The following is a 25,592-nucleotide window of genomic DNA, read 5'->3' as shown; positions in this document are numbered from 1 at the left end:
TATATTGAATTTAATATGTCTACTAGACATTTGATTTGAAAAGTCTGAAAGGCAAATGAATATGTGAGATTAGAGATGAGATGAGTGGAGAGATTGGAGGGATAGGATGATGGAAATTAAACCCTTAGGCACTGATGAGATCATGAAGCAGTATAGAGGGAGAAGAAAAGAGGGTCTAGGCCAGAGCCCTGAAAAACACCTGGTTAGATAGAAGTGGGTCCAGCAAAGGAGATAGGCAAGGAGCAGTCAGGTACGAGGAGAACCGGAAAAGAGATGAGTGTCAGGGAGGAGAGAATAATCGACATGTCAAAAGTTGCAGTGAGGGCAGGAATGAGGATTGAGAACAGACCATAGGATTTGGCAACTAAGAGATAGAGTGACTCCGTTAAATTTTGGGGGAATATCCATTTGGGTAGTCATGTGGAGGATGTATTGGGGAGGGGAAAACTTAGAGGATGAGAGACCACTTAGGAAACAACTGCAATAAGCCAAGACTGAGCATTGTAGTTTGTTGTTATTAGAGATAGGGACTAGCCCTATGATTTCATTGGTGTAAGGAACTCCCTCTACTGGTCAGTGTGGGACAGCCCCTTCTCTGTTCCTTGGAGTCAAGAGATTTGACTGAGCTACTGGGAGGCTAAGTGCTCACCCAGAGATCCTAGAACTGGTACCGGTTGGGGGTGGGATTTGAATCCAGGTATTCTTGATTTCAAAGCCAGCTCTCTATATGCTTTAAGTCACTTTTCCATAGTAATAATACTAATAGCTAACATTTATATAGCACTTACAGTGTGTCAAGCAATATGCTAAGTGCCTTATAGGTATCATCTCATTTGATCCTCATAACCATCTTGGGAGATAAGTGCTATAATGATCCCCATTTTACAGGTGAGGCAGATAGAAATGAAGTGGCTTTCCAGGCTGGTAAATGTCTGAGACTGGATTTGAAGTCGGGTTTTCCTGACTCTTGGCCTAATGCTTTATCCACTATACCACTAGCTGTCCCTCATGTCATCATTAGAATTATTATGGATTACTATCAATGATGCTAGTCGTGCGATCATTATTATTATGGCTTGACTCTAAGGAGTCCATTATTCATTAACATTATCTCCCCTCATTAGTCTTTCCCCTAGTTAACTGAGGGTCTTGCTCCTGGTTCCTGCCCTTTTGCTCATTGGGCTGATTCTACTTCATTGACATCCTGACTTCCAAAGTCATTACTTGAGGCTATGGGGTCCTGACAAACTTGTCATTCCCTGACTCCATTGTGCTCTTTGCCATTGGTTCAGAGATAAAAGAGGCTCACTTTTGAATGGCAGAGCTTTCCTGCTACGGGCAAACAAACTTGCACCATAAATGATTAACTCCTTTGTGTTTGGTCGGTTGCAAAAGTGATGAACCTTTTGAGATCCTTCTCCTCATTCAATAGGGGCCACCTCCTTCTGGAACCCTTCTCTGATAATCCCCAGAAGAATTTCCAATTTCCTTTTCCTGGATCTCTTTGCCTCCCTCATACCCTGGCTCATATGATCCTGATAATAATTGTTTGCTTAGAAGCCTCCCAGTAGACTGTAAGCTCCTTAAGGGCAGGGCCTGAGCTACTTTTCATTGTTCCATCCCCAGCACCCAGCACAGAGAGGAGCTTCTGATGGTCTTGATCATTATTAATAACAGCTATTGTATCATGTTAAAGCTTTGAAATTGTTGAATGTACTCATGTACATCTGAACCTGACAGAAGCCCTGGGGGGGGGAAGTATTATGGCTCTTATTATCCTCATTTCATACATAAGCAAAGTGAGTCTCAGAGTTAAATAATTTGCCCATGGACACACCAGTTAATGCTAAAGATGGGATATTAACCAGATGCTCTCCTGTCTTCAAGTCAAGTCTGCTTTCCATGACCTTATTCTGTTTAATGAATGTTTACTGAATTGAGTTGAAAAAATAATGTCACTCATTACCCTTGACATTACTGATTTCAGAATGTTCCAATCTGAGCCAGTTGATCTATTCTCAGCTCTGCTGTTTAGTAGCTTTGTGACCCTAATCTCATTATCTCCCCTTTGCAAGCCTTGGTTTCCCCTTCTGTGACACAGGGCAGTATAGATAATCCTGCATCTGACACTTTAATAACTTTACCATGGTCATTGGACCTCTTCTTCAGTTTCCTTATGGGAATAGTAATACCTTATAACCTAACACATAGGTCTGTTTTGAAGTTCAGATATGTCTAACGTTGTTTGGCAAATCTTGAAATGCTACAGAAATGTCAGTAATTGGCTATTATTTATCCATACTACTGAAATCGGAATCGTACTACTTGCATGACTGAGCCTAAACTCTGGGTTCTTGTTAGGAAAATACTTTGTCACCGATAGAGAGCTGGAAAGATGGTAGCCTCCATTAAAATAGATGTGAGGTTTTTTTCCTTGATGGGGAACAAGCTCTTCTCTAAATATGAATATGCTTAATCCTTACAGCTAGATAAAGGAATCCTTTTAAATGGCAATAAGATTCAGACTATCAACAGCGGCTGCACTGATCCTGGCTTGAGGGCACTTTAACAAATAAAAAACAACTCAAGAGTAGGTTAAGATTGCATATATATCATTCAGAGACCTGATCTTGAGGTGGATCATGGATCCAATCTTGCGATTTTACAGATAAGGAAACTGAGGTCCAGAGAGATGAAGTGATTGACCAAGGACACTTGTAGTCTAATAGAACTAGAGTGGGAAGAGATTTCAGAGGCCACCGAGGCCAGTGATTTCAAATAGAAGTAGAAACATGAAGGGACCGTTGTAAAATGGTTTGACATTGTTGCATCATTTGGATTCAGAATTTGAAAGTAACCACAAAGTTTGGTAAAGCCGACATTCTTTTATACTTATTAAAAAATTTTTGTTGATAAATTATACAACCTAAGGTAGTCCTGATTGAATCCCCCACAATTCCCCAAGAGATATGAGAAACTGCATGGAATCAGAGGACCTTTATTCAAGTCTTGACTCTGCTACTTCCTACCTGCATGACACAGGGCAAGTCATTTTACCTCTCTGGGCCTTAGTTTCCTCCTCTGTAAAAGGAGGGGGTTGGAGTGACTTCTGGGATCCTTTCCAGTACTAGATCTCTTATCCTATGAATTAAATAAAAAAGAGCATATGACTTACTGTGTCTAACTCGCATATCTCCTTCAGAGGCCCTTTCTTCATGGGTACCCTTCTCCCCTTCTCATCTTTTACGATTCTTGTCTAGTCCTTTCTTTAAAAAAGGTCTTCTTTCAAGTCTTTGATGAATCCCTCAAGGCCTTCCTCTGGTCCTTTTAATCCAAGAGGTGAAGACCACTCTGGTACTCAGGCAACCCCCTGACAGACTATCATTGTCACTAGGTAATTGGCTCACCTGCTTGTCCTGTAATAGATATCGTTACAGTGAGATCTTTTCCATCACTCGTTATATTCCTGTAATTTTTAAGTATAAATGAATGTTGGCTTTAGCAAACTTTGTGGCTACTTTCAAATTCTGCACCCAAATGATTGAACAATGTCAAACCATTTTACAACGGCCCCTTTGTATTTTTACTTCTATTTGAAATCACTGGCCTCGGTGGCCTCTGAAATCCCTTCCCACTCTAGGTCTATGACACTACAAGTGTCCTTGGTGAGTCACTTCATCTCTCTGGGCCTCAGTTTCCTAATCTGTAAAATCCAAAGATTGGATCCATGATCGACCTCAAGATCAGGTCTCTCAGTGACATGTGTAAATCCTGTCATTGGAGAGCAACAGGTTACTTACTGTCTGCTTACATCCATCATGTACCTTCCTTTGGCTCTTTGGACCACCTGTGATCAGAAAGCTTCAGAGATCACAGCCTTCCCTATTTGGAAGCTATAGTGTTTAAGAACTCCCCATCTCTTTGTTTGGAATCTCCCCCCAGTCTTGACTTGGCTCCTTCCCCTTTCTCCAGTTCCTCTGCAAGTTATCTGTGTGGTCTGATTAAGCCAGTGAGTCACCTGTTCATCCTGCTGCGTCCTTTCCCCTTTCCACCACAATATGACTTTGCCAAATCTGATTACTTTTGGGTAAAAGGTGTTTCAGGGAAGGACTGGTTTAGTCCTCGCAGAACTACAGTGCAGTTGATCACATGTGAGTGCGTTGTTGATTTAAATCCTAACTTGGTTAGATTTTGGTCATAATTAATGCTCATTTTGGAAGAGCTGCAATTAAGGCCAAGACCTACTTGAAATAAGTTAGTTTGTTTTGAACGCCTGTCTTTCCCTGCTGAGTATTTCATTTTAAGTCTCACAAATCTCACAAATCATTTCTTAATCATTAAATCATTAAGCAGCACCATGAAGAAAAAAATCAATAGAATTCTTCATCACAGACTTAAAAAGATAGGCTCTGATTTAAGCAAAGCAACCCTAGTGTAGTTACAGGAGCCCCGAACTTACAGTGCCATATTAGTGATCCTGGAAGGGACCTTAATGATCATCTTGTCCAACGTCATTTTATGCAGAAGGAAACGGACTCGGAGAGGGACTGTCCAAAGTGATTCTACAAGTTAGCTGCAGGGCCGGGAATTCTAATTACAACAGTCAAATCAACAACTGCCAGCTTATGCAGTGCTTTATATGCCTGGGACATACGAGGCACATTCTAAATGCTTATTGATTGATTGATTAAAAACTAGGAATCTGGGCCAAGGATCACAAATGGAGCCCAATGCAAGCAATATAAAGTTGGCCCTCATTTGGGAATGGTTGGCATGGAGACCTAGCTAGCATAAGGCCGCTGCCATTGGAGTCACGGTCCAGATTGGTGGGCAGAGCAGAGGAATAGCTCCCCGACCATCTACTAACTCCTTTGTTTGATCTGCTTTTTGATGGGCTGCTGAGCTCTGTGAGGACTACAGGTTCTGCTAGCACCCTCTGATTTTGGCCGCCTGGGAAAAACTTACACTTGCTCCACCCTAGTTTCAGCCCTTCTGTGTAATAAATCCCCAGAGCAGGCCTATGAGTCAAGCACACGTTTTCAGTGGCATTCATGTAGACCCTGACATTCAGAAGAAGCCATTTTAAAAACCGCAGCTGTGCTGGTTGCTCGCTGGGAAGGAACTGGAAACATCTTGTCATTTCGAACCAAATCATTCTGTTGGCCACAAGGCAGAACAGCAGTAGGCTCAGATGGGGAAAACTGAAGTCATTATCCAAAGGTCAGACTTGATAAGCAGCCTCTGTGCTGTCTCTCTCTCTCTCTCAGCCTCCCATGTGTATCTAGGGAGGGGAACAGAAAAAAAGAAACCCAGTCTCAGGAAAAGCCTTTGTTAAATATCCATCTGCAAAGGAAAGGCTGTGTGGCCAGTGGAAGTCAGGACTCAGGCTCCAGCTGCCCGAGTCATCCTGGGCAAGTCACTTATCCTTTCTGGGCCTCACTGCCCTGTATAAAATGGAGGCCTTTGACTGGCTTGCTATGATTTCTTCCAGCTGTGAGTATGGGATCCTATGATGCTGAAACTGTTTTACATAGACACTGCAGAGTGGGGGGAGTGGCTGGCTGGGCTAAGCAGGGGCGACCTCAGTTTCGGCCAAATTTAGGTAACTAGTTACTCGGTATTATCACAATAATGATGATGATGATGATGATAATGCTTCATTTCTCCAGGACTTGGGGGAAGGAGGCCTTGGACCTGCAATTTCATTAGCTGTGGGGAAACTCCAGGAAAGGACCCAGTGGATTTGAGGGGACTTGATCATTAAATTTTCAGTGTGAGCATTTACTTCTCAGAAATTCAAATACTACAAATCCCCCTGGGCTTGATTTGTTGATTGTCTAAGCTTAAGAAAGTGATGGAAAAATGTTTACAACTTAGAGCAAATTTCAAGGGTGTGCAGTGGGGTGCATCCCTCACCCCTCCCACCAACACACTAACAATTCTTCAGCATTTCTCAGTACTTCCCGGTGTGGAATCTCTCTCCACAAAGGCCCAAGTGCATTTGTTTTAGAGAATTGTATGGGCACACAGGGAGGTGAAACACATGCTCAGAGCCCACCAAGCTCTTAGTAGTTGAGGCAGGACTGATCCCTGTGCTCAGTCCCCCTTGGGGCCTTTATAGCATTTATTTCACTACAACTACTGCTTATGGGATGGGGGGCATGTCACTGAGAAGAGTTAAAGTTCATGGATCTCTATGTCTAAAGCAGGAAAGGATCTCAGAAAGCATCTCATCCAAGCCCTTTATTTTATAGAGGAATCTGAGACCCAGATATGGCCTATTTAAGGTCCCATGGATAGAAAGCATCCAAGGTAAATTTTTGAACCCAGATCCTCTGACTCAATAGACAGGATTCTCTATTTTATATCCTTCTGCCTTCTCCTTATTATCATTTTTATTTTACAAAGAAAGAAATTAAAGTTAAAGAGGTCAAGCAGTTTGTCACAGTGCATTGTGTTAGGGTTCAAGACCAGTATCAAGCCAGAGCTTTCTTACTCCTAGTATGACGTGCTTTCCTTCACACCCCATGGCCTCTGAAATATATCAAGTAGAGAAGCGATCTTGTAAATATTCTCACATGGCTCTTGGATTCAAATATGACTTAAATAGCTCCTTGGAGTGGAGAAGTGGGCATCGGAAGCTGTTCAGGCTCTGGGTGCTTCCTGCTTCGGTGGACTACTGGATCAGTGACCTCATTCCCGTTTTCTTCAAGGTCGTTCTCCTCCTCTGTGCTTCTTGCCTATGTCGTCCACGTTCTCTTGAACTAATTTAATAAGAGATGAAAGCCAGATTTGGGATGAGAGATTGTATTAGGGCCATTTTATCCAGCAGAGTTTATAGTCTTAGGAGGTGTTCATATTGTCTTCAAAGACTCATGTTGTAGCCCATACGAATCTTATCCAGTTAATCTTTATTGGTTTCCAAGTCAGTTGAAAACCTTGGTGGGCAAAGTGCTCTGTTTACTACTTTCAAGGCAGGGAAGATGAAATTTCGTGGTGATTGCTACATAACATGTGCCTGCCCTCATGGAGCTTTGCCTAGTAGACATTTTTAAAAATAACTCCAATTTCTTTACCAAGAAAAAAAAAATCTGCTGGTTAGTAAGGAACATTTTATTCCCCTCTTACAGAGGAAAAGAGTGAGGCCCAGAGAGGTAAAATGGTTTCCCCATGGTCTTTTAGCTAATCGTTGGTAGAGATGGACCTTGAATTCTCCCAACTCTTTCCTCTACGCTGGCATCCAGATAGGGGTCCCAGACATGGATTTCCAGACCCAAAATGAAAATTGATTTTGAACATGGACATTTAGGTAGATGTGTCCAGTGGCCCAGAATTCAGTTTACCTTCTACCACTCTATTTCAGCTTCTCTCATCCTCTCGGTGTATAGCAGAATGCAGTGCTCTGATCTGCCTTAGCCAGTTATTCAATCAGTAAACATTTATCAAACACCTACTATGTGTCAGGCACTGTGCTAATCTCTCCCCTCCCTAGATACACAGCCGCATTGAAAAATGTCTGGTGATGGGCTCGGAGAACCTTTGGCAATAACTTTAATCGAATTGTCATCCCCATGAAATTTTAAAATGACTGTTTCCATTCGGAAGGGATGACAGCTCTACTGGTTCCCTGTCCTACAGAGGAGAGCAACATGTAAGAATACTGGGCAAGCAGCGGCAGTGGCTTTGGGCTGGAGTGAATGGTGGAATTCTAGTTTGGGTATCTGCTCAGCCCTAGGTCTGAGGAGGAAGACACCTGTTAGGAATGGGCTTGCAGAAACCCATTTTGTAGAGTTCTTTAAAAAGAAAAGTGTAAGCTGATTAGGCAAAGTTCCAGAGATTCATTAGTTTATTAAAATGGATTGAAATGAGTGTTAGAGAGATTTAAATAAATTAACCTTTAATGAGTACCCAGGGGCCCCTGGAAAAGAATGACAGAGGATTAGGGGTATTTTGTCTGATTATTGCATAATGCACACTGATTAGGTTTTTCTTTTTCTTTTTTTTCCCCCTGAATGTGCATTGCTTGGTAACAATGCTAATAAATAAAACAGATTAAATTTAAAATATCTCTAGATTGTAATTGTTGCCTCCTCATATGTGTATACAAATACCCCGCTTCAATTTCCTGCCGGGCTCGGTTGCATTTGGAGGAGAAAATCTGCAGGGGAAGATTCCTGTCCCTGAGTTGTCTCAGACATGGGAGAAGCTTGGGTCATTGAGGCTAATTTCCTTCTTAGCAAGCTCATCTGCCTGGAGCAATAGATTTGGAATGAAGCAGAGCTCTATGTTCCATCCGCTTTAAGTGTTACTAATTGATAGCAACTTATTTTGAAGATATGTTGGGCTTTGGGTAGACTGCCACCCTGATGGGGGTAATGGGAGCAACATGGAAACACCCCAAATCAGTCACCCCAAACTCATAGGATTTCAGAACTGCAAGGAACCAAAAAGTGTCCATCAATCTAACCCATTTCAGAAAAGAGAATGCTCCTCAGCAAGTGGTCGTTTAGCCTTTGCTTGCAGACTTCCAATGAGCAGGAATCCCCGCCCTCTCGAGACAGGCCCTTCCATGGATGGCCAGACATCCCTCACTCTAACATCCAGCCTGAATGGCCTCTCTGCGATTTTTGCTCATCATTCCTAGTTCTATCCTCTGGGATAGATCCAATTAAAGACCACATTAAATCTCTTCTAAATGCTAGTCCTTCAGATACCTAGTTAGGAAAAACCATCACAGAGAATTGGGACTTGAGAGATCATCAGGTTCAACGCCTTTATTTTACAGAGTAGGAAACTGAGGCCCAGAAAGGTCAAGTGACTTGCCCAGAGTCACTGTCCAAAGGCAGTAAGTAGGTGACAGAAACAAATTCAAACCCAGTTCCTTTAATTCCAAATCCCAGACCTTTTTGAACTGTCACACTGCCCTGGCAGCTAAGTGGCGATGCAATGGATGGAGCACTGGGCCTGGAATCAGGAAAACCTGAGTCAAATGTGACCTCAGACGCTTATTGGCTGTATGATCCTGAACAAGGCACTTCACCCTGTTTGCTTCAGTTTCCTCAACTGCAAAATGGTGACAATAATAGAACTTAAAGGGCTGTTGTGAGGATCAAATGAGATACTATTTGTAAAAGCTATTAGCATGGTGCCTATCACACAAAAAAGGTGCTAAATAAATGCTTATTCCTTTTCTCTTCCATTTCCTTCCTTTGAAGGTAGCTCTAATATCCTCCATAAATTTTTTCCTCCAGCTTAAACACCTCTAGTTCCTTAAACTTATCTTCCTGTAGCATGATAGAGGCAGTTCAGCAAATGTCCTAGAATTATGATGCTTTACAGACCCTGTTCTCTTCCCTTTTTTGGAAATCAGGAGAAAACTTGCCCCTCTCCATCCTCTACACATCCCTCACCCCCTGCTATCTTTCAGACATCACCAATTGTGGGTCGCCAATCACATCTGCCAAGTTTGTCAGTAATAGCCAAGGGTGTAATTCATATGAACTGTGTGATTTGAGCCCATCTCTGACAGCTAGGTGCTCTTTTCCCATCATCTTACTGATTTTGTGTGTTTGATTCCTATTACCCATTTTTGTTCTGTCCTTTCCAGTCCAGTGATGATTCTTCATATCAGAGAAAACAGAAAAGTGAGTACGAATTGATGAGCTTGGTCTCCTTAGGGTTATTATTTGAAATTTCAAGTTTCCACAAAAGTTTGTTTTGGCTACAACTCTAAAATTTTGGCATAATAACTTCTGATTGTAATTTTCTTTAATGGAATTATCTGTGTTTCTATGATTTGTTCTTTGACCCACCAATTCTTTAGGACTGTTTAGTTTCAATTTAAGTTTGGATTCTTTCTTCCAAGGCCTTTTATCAATTATATTTTTTATTGCACCGTGGTCAGTAAAGAAATATTTCCTATTTGGTTTTTTTACACCCTAGAGAATTGTCAAAAAGTGCTATGCACAGCTGAAAAATGTGTGCATTCCCTTCTAGTCACATTCAGTAATCACCAGGGATTGATCACATATACCTTTTCTATAATTCCATTTGGGTTCTAAAAATTTCTTTCTTAGCAAAAACTCATGGTTAGGAAATGGGATCTGGATGTAGTCAAGGAGACTGGCAAGTGGTCCACGATGTCATCACTGGCATTGGAGAGCCAGTTAGAGCAGAGAAATGTCACAAAAACTAGAGAAGGGAGACCATCCTGGAGAAGGGTCAGTAGTGTTAAGTGCTCCCGAGAGCTCAAAAAGCATGAGGACCGAGAATAAGAAAGAACGGTCCTATCCAGAACAGAATTTAACTTGTGAGTTTCATCTCATTTTGAGAGAGGGGAATTATTCAGGACAGTCAAGGTATTTTTAGTTACTTCATCAGATGTCAGAAACCTTGATGTCCTCATCACTGTTACGCCATCTTTCTGTGTCAAGCTCATCATCTCTTCCCCAAACTCATCATCTCTTTCTTCTTTCTGTGTAGGTGGTCCACACTATACCCTGATGGCAATAGCAATCCTGCTCTGCCTCCATTGACCTCAAATGCTCTTTGCCATGCTTGCCCTTTCTGGTGCCAGCATTTCTTGATGTGATATCTGATGCTGCCCATCTCCACATATCACCTTTCCATTTTCTCTTGAATTCTAGGACCATATTCTGGTCCCATCCCACTAATGACAGCTAGGAGGTCAAACTCGCCCCTTTATTCTCTCCTGTTAGCCATACTTAATGCTAGGCCACATTAAGAAAAGCTTGTGTGTGTGTGTGTGTGTGTTCGTTCAGATGTCTGATTTCATAGGCATAGGATACTGCTGGTATGGAAATCCCCTTTGCTGATACAGATTGTTTGCAACTTAGACTTTAGAAAGTTGCTTAGATCACTGGAGTGCAGGGGAAAGAGTGCTAGATCCAAAGTCAGAGCATGTGGCTTCAAATTTTGACATTGATCCTGGGCAAGTCACTTAGCTCCTTTGGCTTCAATTTCTACATCCTTAAAGTGATAAAGTAGGACTGGATGACCTCTGAAATCTAAATGCCATAGTGGATGAATGCTGGACCTAGAGTCAGGCAAACCCGAGTTCAAATTCTGCCTCAGACTCATTCCAGCTGTGGGATCCCAGAAAAAGGATTACAACTCTTCTGTCTCACTTTCTCCAGCTGTAAAATGGGAATTATAATGGTACCTTCCTCCCTGAGTTGTTGTTGTTGTTGTAGGGATCGAATGAGACAATATTCATAAAGCACTTAGCACAATGCCTGGCACCTAAACAAATGCTTATTCCCTTCCTTTTTCTCTTCCAGTTCTAAATCCATGTTTTATGAAATGGCTAACCCATAACCACACAGTTAATGTATATAAGAGACAAGACTCTAACCTAGGCCTTGTTATCTCTAATATCTATACCACACACTGTGCCATCCTGGCCAAAAGAAAGGAGGTGATGGGCCCATTGACTGACGTGGTCAGATTACATTTGGATAATTGTGTGCAATTCAGTTCGCCATATTTTACAAAGGAGTGTCTATTTATAGGAGAGTGGTCGGGTCAATGAGAAGATAAGAGACTGTACTATCTGCGTCAGCCAAAAGCACCAATATAGATATTATGGAACAAATTAAAGGGGATAGTTAAAGGCCTCAAGTATCTAAAGTTCTCTTATGTGGGGAAAGGATTAGCTTTGTTCTACTTGGTACCAGTGGACAGAAGCAAGATCAATGGAGGGTACTTTATAGAGAGAGGTTTCAGCAGGAAAAAAGCTTCCTAACAATTAGAGCTGGCCCTCAGAATGGACTGGGATGCCTGCCTTGGGAAGAAGGAACATTGGCCCTCACTGGGGGGCTTCAATCGGGACTGGATGGCCATTGTTGGAGAAGCCAGACATGTAATTCCTGTTCAGGTACAGGTGTAGGGCAGGACTTCTTTTTGTCAACAAACAAAGAAAACAAAGATGATCCCCCACCCCCACCCCCGCAAAAAAAAAAATCCTCAAGAAAAATAAAGTAAAAATAAAAAGATCTATATTCAGTTCTGGGGATGGATAGCATTTTTCATCTTAAATCCTTCAGAGTAATCTTGGACCATTATATTGCCGAGAACAGCAAAGTCATTCACAGCGGGATCATCCCACAACATTGTGATGTGGATGTGGGCCCTTTAAGATTCCCCGTCTTTCTGACTCCCAACCCCCCCCTCCCCCTAGTTAATGTAATTGCTCTTTGACTCACAAATCCTGGTCCCTTTGTATTCCAATAGAAGATTCAGACCTGTCCCAGCCCCAATTCGGATCTGAGCCAACTCAGAGCTACACCCACAGGCCCCCTCTAGCTAAATCTCCCATTATAAAAGGGATGACGCTGGGACCCCCTCTTGGCAGAAGTCCCAAACATGCTAGCCATGTCAAGACCCTCTTTCCACCGGACCCTCTGTCTGGTGCCCTTCTTATCTCTACCTACACCTATCTCCTTACTTCCAAACCCCATAATAAACCTCTTTTACCAATCTAGCTTTTCTGGCTGATAAATGCTTTTATTGGGGACTTGTGCTGCTACTAGACCTCGTTTACCACCATATCCTTGCGCCAAATCCAGTGGGGTTGCAGGGGAGCTCCGTTTGACTCCCTGTACCCCAAACCTGCCACTAGAGCTCAACTAAACCCTAATTTCATTTAGGTACCCCCATATCTAGACCTCATCAATTGCTCTATGTACACAGTTATGGAGAGGACTTTGCAGATTTTTCTGAGAGCATCCTGCTCATCATTTCTTAGAGAACAGTATTGTATCATAAGCATATAGCACAATTTATTCAGCTATTTCTCAATTGATGGGCGTCCCCTCAATTTCCAATTCTTTCCTCTGAGAAAATAGCTGCTACAAATATTTTTGTACAAATAGGTATTTTTCCTTTTGTTTTTTTAACATCTCCTTTGGGGTTCATGCCTAGTGGTGGGATTGTTAGGTCAAAGGGTATGCATGATTTTATAGCCTCTGTGCTTTGACCATAGTTCCAAATTGTAGAGCAGGAATTCTTAAACTTTTTTGACTCGTGCGTGACCCATTTTTGCTGGGGAAATTTTTATGTGACCCCAGGAATATAGATATATAAAATATGTGTACAAATCAAACATTTAGTTTGTGGCTGCCCTCTTTGTAGTGGCAAGAAACTGGAAACAGTGGATGCCCATCAGTTGGAGAATGGCTGAACAAGTTATGGTATATTATGGAATATTATTGTTCTATAAGAAATGGCCAGCAGGCTGATTTCAGAGAGGCCTGGAGCGATTTACATGAACTGATGCTGAGTGAAATGAGCAGCACCAGGAGATCACTATATACAGCAACAACAAGACCATACGATGATCAATTGTGATGGACGTGGCCCTCTTCAACAATGATCTGATTCAGGCCAGTTCCAATGATCTTGTGATAGAGCCATCTGCACCCAGAGAGAGGCCTGTGGGAATGCAGTGTGGATCATAACACAACGTTTTCACTCTCTCTGTTGCTGTTCACTTGCATTTTGTTTTCTTACTCATTTTCTTTCCTTTCCAATCTGATTTTTCTTGTGCAGCAACAGAATTGTATAAATATGTTTATGCATATTGGATTTAATATATATTTTAACATATTTAAGATATATTGGATTGGGGTGCTACACACCCCCAGTGGGGGTTGGGTAGGGGGAAGGAGGAGAAAATCTAGAAAATAAGGCTATGCAAGGGTCATCGTTGAAAAATTATCCATACATATCTTTTGAAAATAAAAAGCTTTATAAAATTTTTTTAAAAAATTAAAAAAACCAAATCAAACACTTACTGATAATAGATAATAATTTTTGCGACCCCCCAGACAGTTATGAGACCTCATGGAGTCATGAACCACAGTTTAAGAAGCTTTGGGTAAAACTAGATAGCCTCTGCAAGCCCACCTTCTTAGGCGATCCTGTGATTTAAACATCTCAAATCCATTTCTGGGTTGGCTGTGCTTCTTCCTTAGGAGGACACTCATCCAAAACCTTCACTTGGTGAAATCAACCAAGGCCCACCCAGGAGCCTCCACTTGATCAAGATCGTAGGGTTCATGTGACTATGCTAATAAGAATCAGCATCTAATACTTAAGGGTTTGTGAATCACTGCAAGAATTCTCTTTTTTTATTGAATCCTCACAGTGACCCTGTGAAGTAGTAGTATGGGTCACAGCAGGTGTTCCCCATTTTATAGTCTAAGAAACTAAGATTGTTATTTGTGTGGTCAAATATCTTGTAAATGGCAAAGGGAAGGTTTGAACTCGGGTCTTCTGATTCCAGGTTCAACACTGTAACCTCTACATTAGACGTGGCAAATGGGGTATCAAGATAGAGCCTTCAGAACTCTCAAGTGCCTGAGTGAAGCTGAACCAAATTAAAATGTAATTGGAAAGTGTTTAGCAAAATGTACAGTACAGGATAGATGATGTGAATTTGTGGTTTTTGAGTCAATATGTGGACAGCAGGGATCCCTTTCTGTTTGAGTTTGACACCACTTTATAGGCCTCTTGGGAAGGGAGATGAGGGAAGACATTTCTAAATAGGGTTTGGGATCCCTTAATCATCTTTTATTGATATAAATCACTGTGGTCATGGGCCTACAGACATGTCTCCCCTTCTCTCCCTTTCCCCCATTGAGCCACATTAAAAATAGGCCAGTACTTTTTGTCCATTGCAAGTTTCTTCGACATCACAAAGGCTGCTGCTCTCCGACCTCACAAAGGTTGCCATCCTGAAGATTCTCTGTTTAGTCAACTAAGACTGGAATCCTCAGAGCCTTTAACCTTCTGGATAAGGAGAATTTTCTTCAGTCTTGTATCTTGATTTGGAGGGTCAAGATGCAGGTTGACTGGTTGTCTTAAAAAGGGCATGGAAATACTTAATCTTTATTGAGTATCGAGTCATTTTCTTGTAAACTCCTCCTTCTAATTATAATTTAGAATACCTGCAGAAAAATGGAAGAGCAAGTATTTTTACTTTATGTAATGTCGTCTTTCTCCCCAGGAGTGGGTAAGTTGACTTTATTCTTCTTGGGAGTTCTTAAGAATCTCAATTAAGAAGGTTAAGAAATGCTTTGCTACAGGTTGGGAGGAGTCATAAATTTGAGATTGGAATCGCAGTCTTCTGACCCCAAGTCCAATTCTCTGTTTTATCCATGCCACCCCAGATCAGATCCTCTGTGGGGAGATGGATTTTGATGTGTCAAAAGATGGGGGGGCTCAGATTTTTCTTGCACGGCATGAATATTGTGGAAAATTGTGGAACAATTATGTGTTTAATCTCCATTGGATTACTTGTTGTCTGGAGGAGGGGAATGGGGGAAAGGGAGGAAAGAAATATGGAACATGGGCTTTTGAAGGGGTGAATGTTGGATAGTTTTGTGTGTAATTTGAAAAGAAAAAGCTGTTAGCAAAATTTTAAAAACTGGTCACCCCAAAAGTAACCAAATGGGTGACCACTTAGATTGTAAACTGCTTAACTTCAGAGAACAAGAGGGCTAAAGGAGAAAGGGTCTTTCCTGGTTGTCAAGTACAATGTCTTTGGCACGGGACCTGATTCTGAGACCAGCTTTTCAACTGTTCTGCCAGGCGGCCTCTTGGCTTATTTGTGGTGCTTGAAATGTTAGGAACGTTAGGAAGTGCTTAAGCAGAGGAATGTCTTTAAACTTGAGTGTTCTGATGGCCAAAAGAATGTTGGGTTTAGAATTCTAAAGGTGGCACAATGGAGTTCCGAGTCTAGAATGGGGGAGAGGGGAATACAAATGCAGCATCAGATACAGGCACTGTGCTTGCCTCAGTTTTCTCATCTGTATAATGGAGATAATAGCTCTCAAGATTGTTATGAGGATCAAATGAAATAATTATAAAGCTCTTGATACAGGGTTTGATGCAAAACAAATATTCTATAAATATTAGTTTTTATTTATTTAGTTGTTATCATAATCTACTGTTGAAATTCTTGTTCTTTGCCTTACTTTGAGAAAAAAATTTAACAAATATTTAGGGTGTTGTGCTGAGGATAGTTAAATCAGTTAGCCCCTAACACCTGTGTGAGTCAGAGTATCACCTATCTGGGTGACATCTGGTAATGAGAGGCCTAGGCTAGTTGACTTACTGGGTCAGTCTGTTTGTCTTATAGCCTCCTTGGAAAGGAATTTTCTTTAAAGTTAAAGGTGATTAGAGTGTTTCTTCTCCAGAAGACAATTATGTTTTTGTTTTCTTTGTGTGGAAAAAAAAAAAAAAAAAGAGGGACATCAATTGTTTTTCTCCCTGGCTTTCCCAGAACATTGTTAGAAGGAGGATTGTAAGCGTGATTCATTGTACTCTAATGACACAAAAGACAGAGGCTATTGGGATGCAGGATTAATTTACAGGTAAAGTGATTCAAGGATTTATTGGGAAACCCATGTATACCAATGTGTGTGCCTTTTCTTCAGAAGGCTCTTTATCAATGTAAGCTGGAGCCAAAGAAACCAAGGGGCCTGTTATTACAATAGTCATTTTTTGTGAAGCAATTATTTATATATACACACCTCTCTATATCATATACACCTCTATTTAAACAGATATAGAGATCAATATATTTCTATTTATAACTGTTTACATGTATTTGTATAAGATACAGATAGTACATAACTAGATAATTAGACATCAATAATATAATATATTATAATAATATATTTAATTATCTATATCTACATCCTATATATCTATATCTCTATATAGATAGATAGCTATCTATATGGTATACACCTACTACATGTAAACAGATATAGCAATCAATATATTTTTATTTAATTATATATATATATAGATAAATAAATATATTGATGTCTATCTTTTTACATGTAGGTGTATGGGATATACATAGGTAGATATCTAGATAATTAAAGACACATATATTGAACTATATATCTGTTTATATGTAGGGGTATAGGATATAGATACGTATATATCTAGATAATTAAAGACATATATTGATTGCTATATCTGTTTACATGTAGATGTATATGATATAGAGAGGGATATATATAGATAAATACATACAGATATATTGATATCTACATCTGTTTTCATGGAGATGTATAGGATATAGATAGGTATATATCTAGATAATTAAATAAAAATACATTTATATATCTATTTACATGGAAATATATAGGATATACATAAATATATATCTAGATTAAATACGCATATATTGATCACTATATCTGTTTTAATGTAGATGTATAGGATAGAGATAGGTATATAACCAGATAATTTAATACACATGTATTAATCTCAATATCTGTTACATTTATGTGTATGGGATATAGACAGGTATATAACTAGATAATTAAATATACCTATATTGATATCTATATCTGATTTTATGTACATGTATAGGCTATAGATACGTATATACCTAGATAATTAAATGCACATATACTGAAGTCTATATCTGTTTACATGTAAGTGTATAGGATATAGATAGGATATAACTAGATAATTAATTAGAAACACATTGATTTCTATATCTGTTTGCATGTACTTGTATCGGATATAGATAGGATATAACTACATAATTAATTAGAAATATATTGACCTCTATATCTGTTTACATGTAGGTGTAGAAGATATAGATAGTACATAAGTAGATAATTAATTAGAAATATATTGATCTCTATATATATTTACATGTAGGTTTAGAGGATACAGATAGGTATATATCTAGATAATTAAATACATTTGTATTGATGTGTCTTTTTGCATGTAGGTGTATGGGATATATATAGGTAGATATCTAGATAATTAAACGTACATATATTGAACTCTATATCTGTTTACATGAAGGTGTATGGGATACAGATAGGTATATAACTACATAATTAAAGACACATATATTGATCGGTATATCTATTTACATGTAGATGTATAGTATATAGAGAAGTATATATATATATAGATAAATAAATACAGATATATAGATATCTATATATTTTTTCATGGAGATGTATAGGATAGAGATAGGTATATATCTGCATAATTAAATATATTTATCTATATATCTATTTACATGGAAATATATAGGATAAACATAAATATATATCTAGATAATTAAATGCACATATATTGATAACTATATCTGTTTTAATGTAGATGTATAGGATAGAGATAGGTATATGACCAGATAATTTAATACACATATATTGATCTCCATATCTGTTGCATTTATGTGTATGGGATATAGATACGTATATAACGAGATAATTAAATATACATATATTGATATCAATATCTGATTTCATGTACATGTATAGGATAAACATAGGTATATATGTACATAATTCAATACACATATATTGATCTCTATATCTGTTTACACGTAGATGTATAGGCCATAAATAGGTATATATCTAAATAATTAAATACACATATATGGATCTCTATATCTGTTTACATGTAGGTATATTGGATATAGCTAGGATATAACTAGATAATTGATTAGAAATATATTGATCTCTATATCTGTTTACACGTAGGTGTATCGGATATAGATAGGATAGAACAAGATAATTAATTAGAAATATATTGATCTCTATCTGTGTACATGTAGGTAAATGGGATATAGATAAGATATAACTAGATAATTAATTAGAAATATATTGATCTCTCCATCTGCTTAAATGTAGGTAAATGGGATATAGATAGGATATAACTAGATAATTACATAGAAATATATGGATCTCTATGTCTATTTTCCTGTCGATATATAGGATATAGATAGGTGTGTATGTATATGTGTGTGTGTGTGTGTGTATATATATATATATATATATATATATATATATATATATATGGATCTCTCTCTATATTTACATGTAAATATATGGGATATAGAGAGGTATATATCTAGATGATTAATTACATAAATATTGATCTCTATATCTGTTTTCATGTAGATGTATAGGGTATAGATAGGTATATATCTAGATGATTAAATACACACATATTGACCTCTATATCTGTTATAATGTGTGTATATATAGGGTATAGAGAGGTCTTATAACTAGATGATTAAATAAACATATATTCATCTCTATATATGTTAACATGTTTGTGTATAGGATATACACAGATATATATCTATCTAGATAATTAAATATACACGTATTGATCTCTATATCTGTTTCTATGTAGATGTATAGGATAGAGACATGTACATATTTAGATGATTAAATGCAGATGTATGGATCTCTATATGTCTTTACAAGTAGATGTATAGGATACATACAGGTATATATCTAGATGACTAAATACAGATGTTATTGATCTCTATATCTGTTTACATGTAGGTGTGTATGATATACATAGGTATGTATCTAGATAATGAAACACACATATATTGATGTCTATATGTATTTACAGATAGCTGTATAGAATATGGACTGTTATATATATCTATATCTATATCTATAGATATAGATAGATAGATAGATAAATAAATATACATATATTGATCTCTATATCTGTTTACATGTAGATGTATTGCATATAGATATGTATATAACTAGAGAATTAAACAGAAATATATTGACCTATATTTCTGTTTATATGTAGATGTATAAGCATATAGATTGGTATATAACTAGATAATTAAATAGAAATATATTGATCGCTATATCTGTCTACATGTAGATGTATAGCATATAGATTGGTATATAACTAGATAATTAAATAGAAATATATTGATCGCTATATCTATCTACATGTAGATGTATAGCATATAATAGGTAGATAACTTGATAATTAAATAGAAATATATTGATCCTCTATATCTGTTTACATGTAGGTGTATGGGATATAGAGAATATATAAGTAGATAATTAATTAGAAATATATTGATCTCTACGTCTGTTTACATGTAGGTGAATAGGATATAGATAGTATGTAACTAGATAATTAAATAGAAGTATATTGATCTCTATGTCTATTTTCCTGTCGATGTATAGGATATAGACAGGTATAGATATAGATATAGATATAGATATAGATATAGATATAGATATAGATATAGATATAGATATAGATATAGATATAGATATAGATATAGATATAGATATAGATATAGATAAATAAATAGAAATATATTGATCTCTATATGTATTTACCTGTAAATATGTAGGATATAGAGGTAAGTATCTAGATGATTAAATACACATATATTGATCTCTATATCTGTTTTCATGTAGATTTATAGGGTATAGAGAAGTATATATCTAGATGATTAAATACACACATATTGACCTCTATATCTGTTTTAATGTATATGCATAGGATATAGATAGGTCTATAACTACATGATTAAATAAACATATATTCATCTCTATATATGTTAACATGTTTGTGTATAGGACATACACAGATATATATCTAGATAATTAAATACACACATATTAATCTCTATATCTGTTTAAATGTAGATTTATAGGATAGAGACATGTATATATCTAGATGATTAAATACAGATGTATTGATCTCTATATCTGTTTACATGTAGGTGTGTATGATATAGATTGGTATATATCTACTTAATGAAACATACATATATTGATCTCTATATGTGTTTACATATAGTTGTATAGGATATGGACTGGTATATATATAGATAAATAAATATAGATATTTTTTCTCTATCTGTTTACATGTAGATGTATTGCATATACATAGGTACATATCTAGACAATTAAAAAAAATTTATTGATCCCTATATCTGTTTACATGTAGATGTATAACATATAGATAAGGTATATAATTAGATAATTAAATAGAAATATATTGATCTCTATATGTGTTTACATGTAGATGTATAGCATATGATAGGTATATAACTAGATAATTAAATAGAAATATATTGATCTCTATATCTGTTTACATGTAGATTTATAGCATATAGAGAAATATATAATAGAAAATTAAACAGAAATATAATGATCTCTATATGTGTTTACATGTAAGTGAATAGGATACAGATAGGTATATATCTAGATGATTAAATATAGATGTATTGATCTCTATATCTGTTTACATGTAGCGGTATAGGATATAGACAGGTATATATCTAGATGATTAAATATATATGTATTGATCTCTATATCTGTTTACAGGTAGATGTATAGGATACAGACAGGTATATATCTAGATGATTATATACACATGTATTGATCTCAATATCTGTTTACATGTAGAGGTATAGGGTATAGATAAATCTATAACTAGATGACTAAATACAGATGTATCGATCTCTATAACTGTTTACATATAGATGTATAGGACACAGACAGGTATATATCTACATGTCTAAATACAAATGTATTGATCTCTATATCTGTTTATATGTAGATGTATAGGGTATAGATAAGTCTATAACTAGATGACTAAAAACAGATGTATTGATCTCTATAACTGTTTACACGGAGGTGGATCTGATTTAAATAGGATATAACAAGATAATTAATTAGAAATATATTGATCTCTATATCTGTTTATATATAGGTATATGGTATATTGAGAGTATATAAATAGATAATTAATTAGAAATATATTGATCTCTACATCTCTTTACATGTAGGTGAATGGGATATAGATAGTGTATAACTAGATAATTTAATAGAAATATATTGATCTCTATATCTGTTCACAAGTAGGTGAAAGGGATATAGATAGTGTATAACTAGATAATTAAATAGAAATATATTGATCTCTATATCTGTTTACATGTAATTATATAGGATATAGATAGGTATATATCTATGTACGTAACTCGAAATTTATTGATCTCTATGTCTATCTACATAGACGGATATAAGATATCGATACGTATATATCTAGACAATTAACTAGAAATATATTGATCTGTCTATTTACATGTAAATATATAGGATATAGATAGGTATATATCTAGATAATTAACTAGAAATATATTGATCTCTATATCTGTTTACATATAAATATATAGAATATATATATAGGTATATATCTAGATAATTAACTAGAAATATATTGATCTCTATATCTATTTACTTGTAAATATATAGGATATAGATAGGTATATATCTGGATAATTAAATTGAAATATATTGATCTCTATATCTATTTACTTGTAAATATATAGGATATAGATAGGTATATATCTGGATAATTAAATTGAAATATATTAACCTGTATATCTATTTACATGTAAATATATAGTATATAGATAGGTATATATCTAGATTCGTAAATACACAAATATTGATTACTATATCTGTTTGAATGTAGATGTATAGGATATAGATAGGTATATAACTAGACGATTATATACACATATATTAATCTCTATATCTGTTTTCATGTCGATGTATAAGACATAGACCGGTATATGTCAAGGTAATTAAATACACATATATTGATCAATATATGTGTTTTCATGCAGATGTATATGATACAGATAGATATATATCTAGATAATTAAATACACATATATTGATCTCTATATCTGTTTAAATGTAGGTGTATATGATATAGATAAGTATATAACTGGATAATTAAATAAACTTATATTGGTATCTGTAACTGCTTAAATTTAGGTGTATAGGATATATACAGGTATGTATGTATAATTAAATACCCATATATTGATCTCTATATCTGTTTATTTTGTGTATAGCATATAGATATTATATAACTAGATAATTACATAGAAATATATTGATCTCTATATCTGTTTACATGAAGATGTATGCCATATAGACAGATATATATAGATAAATATATAGATATTTTGATCTTATAGATTTTCCTTTAGATGTATAAGATATAGATAGGTATATATCTAGATAATTGAAAGCACATATATTGATCTATTTATCTGTTTACATCTAGGAGTATATGATATAGATACGTATGTATCGGGATAATTAAGTACACTTTTATTGATCTCTATATCTGTTTCCATTTACGTGTATGGGATATGGATATGTATGTATCTGGATAATTAAATACACGTATATTGATCTCTATTTCTCTTTACTTGTTAGTGTATTGGATATAGATATTAAATAACTAGATAATTTAATAGAAATATATTGATTTCTATATCTGTTTACTTCTAGATTTAGAGGATAGACAGGTATATATATTGATAAATATAGATATATTAATCTTTGTCTATTTTCATGTAAGTATTTAGGATATAGGTATGTATATATCTCGATAATTAAATAGTAATATATTGATCTCTATATCTCTTTACATGTAAATATAAAGGATATAGATAGGTATATATCTAGATACTTAAATAACAATATATTGATTTCTATATCTATTTACAAGTAAATATATAGAATATAGATAGGTATATATCTACATAATGAACTAGAAATATATTTATGCTATATCTATTTACATGTAAATATATAGGATATACATAAGTATATATCTAGATAATGAACTGGAAATATGTTGATCTCTATATCTATTTACATGTAAATATATCGGATATAGATAGGGATATATCTACATAATGAACTAGAAATATATTGATCTCTATATCTATTTACATGTAAATATATAGGATATAGATAGGTATATATGTAGATAATTAAGTACAAATATATTGATCTCTATATCTATCTACCTGTAAATATATAGCATATATCTTGGTATATATCTACATAATTAACTAGAAGTATATTGATCTCTATATCTATCTACATTTAAATATATAGGATATACCTAGGTATATATCTAGATAACTAACTAGAAATATATTCATCTCTATATCTATCTACTCGTACATTTATAGGATATAGTTAGGTATATATCTAGATAATTAACTAGAAATTTATTGATTTCTATGTCTATCTACATTTAACTACATAGGAAATATATATATATCTAGATAATTAACTAGAAATATATTGATCTATATCTCTATTTACTTGTAAATATATAGGGTATAGATAGGTATATAGCTAGATAATTAACTAGTCATATATTAATCTCTATGTCTATTTACATGTAAATATATAGGATATAGATAGGTATACATCTAGATAATGAACAAGAAATATATTGATCTCTATATCTATTTACATGTAACTATATAAGATATAGGTAGGTATATATCTGGATAATTAAATTGAAATATTTACATGTACATATAGGATATACATAGGTATATATCTAGATTCTTAAATACACAAATATTGATCACTATATCTGTTTGAATGTAGATGTATAGGATATAAATAGGTATATAACTAGACGATTATATACACATATATTAGTCTCTATATCTGTTTCCATGTAGATGTATAGGACATAGACCGGTATATATCAAGGTAATTAAATACACATATATTCATCAATATATGTGTTTTCATACATATGTATATGATACAGATATATATATATATATATATATATCTAGATAATTAAATACACATATATTGATCTCTATATCTGTTTAAATGTAGGTGTATATTATATAGGTAAGTATATAGCTGGATAATTAAATAAAGTTATATTGATCTCTGTAACTGTTTAAATTTAGGTGTATGGGATATATACAGGTATGTATTTATAATTAAATACACATATATTGATCTCTATACATGTTTACTTCTTTGTGTTATAGGATATAGATATTATATAACTACATAATTACATAGAAATTTATTGATCTCTATATCTGTTTACATGAAGATGTATGGCATATAGACAGATATATATAGATAAATATATAGATATTTTGATCTCTATCGATTTTCATTTAGATTTATAGGATGTAGATAGGTATATATCTAGATAATTAAAAGCACATATATTAGTCTATTTATCTGTTTACATCTAGGTGTATATGATATAGATAGGTATGTATCGGGATAATTAAGTACACTTTTATTGATCTCTATATCTGTTTACATATACGTGTATGGGATATGGATATGTATGTATCTGGATAATTAAATACATATATATTTATCTCTATATCTCGTTACTTGTTAGTGTATTGGGTATGGATATTATATAATTAGATAATTTAATAGAAATATATTGATTTCTATATCTGTTTACTTGTGGATGGATAGGATAGCCAGGTATATATACTGGTAAATATAGATATATTAATCTCTGTCTATTTTCATGTCGATATTTAGGATAGAGGTATATATATATCTCGATAATTAAATAGTAATATATTAATCTCTATATCTCCTTAAATGTAAATATGAAGGATATAGACAGGTATATATCTAGATACTTAAATAGCAATATATTGATCTCTATATCTATTTACATGTAAATATATAGGATATAGATAAGTATATATCTAGATAATTAACTCGAAATATATTAATCTGTATATCTATTTACTTGTAAATATATAGGATATAGATTGGTATACATCGAGATAATTATATAGAAATATGTTATTCTCTATATCTATCTACATGTAAATATATAGGATATAGATTGGTATATATCTGGATACTTAAATAGCAATATATTGATCTCTATATCTATTTACTTCTAAATATATA

General features: G+C 35.2%; 1 protein-coding gene across 7 annotated transcripts in view; it reads left to right on the top strand.

The window, feature by feature from the left end:
• Window positions 1-25,592, top strand: part of ENOX2 (ecto-NOX disulfide-thiol exchanger 2) — a 291,185-nt gene that overhangs the window by 116,552 nt on the left and 149,041 nt on the right. The window contains exon 1 of one of the 7 annotated variants that reach the window (XM_031944685.1): window positions 14,793-15,034. The exons of the other annotated variants lie outside the window; for them this stretch is intronic. Coding sequence (XP_031800545.1) covers window positions 14,980-15,034 — 55 coding nt within the window. The 5' untranslated portion in view covers window positions 14,793-14,979. Of the gene's footprint in view, window positions 1-14,792; window positions 15,035-25,592 lie in introns of those variants that run through there. 7 annotated transcript variants of the gene reach the window in all.

The sequence above is a fragment of the Sarcophilus harrisii genome, chromosome X (genome assembly GCF_902635505.1).
Source record: "Sarcophilus harrisii chromosome X, mSarHar1.11, whole genome shotgun sequence".
Classification (NCBI taxonomy): domain Eukaryota; kingdom Metazoa; phylum Chordata; class Mammalia; order Dasyuromorphia; family Dasyuridae; genus Sarcophilus; species Sarcophilus harrisii.
Note: the sequence above shows the minus strand (reverse complement) of the source record. Positions and strands in the feature narration are given on the sequence as shown.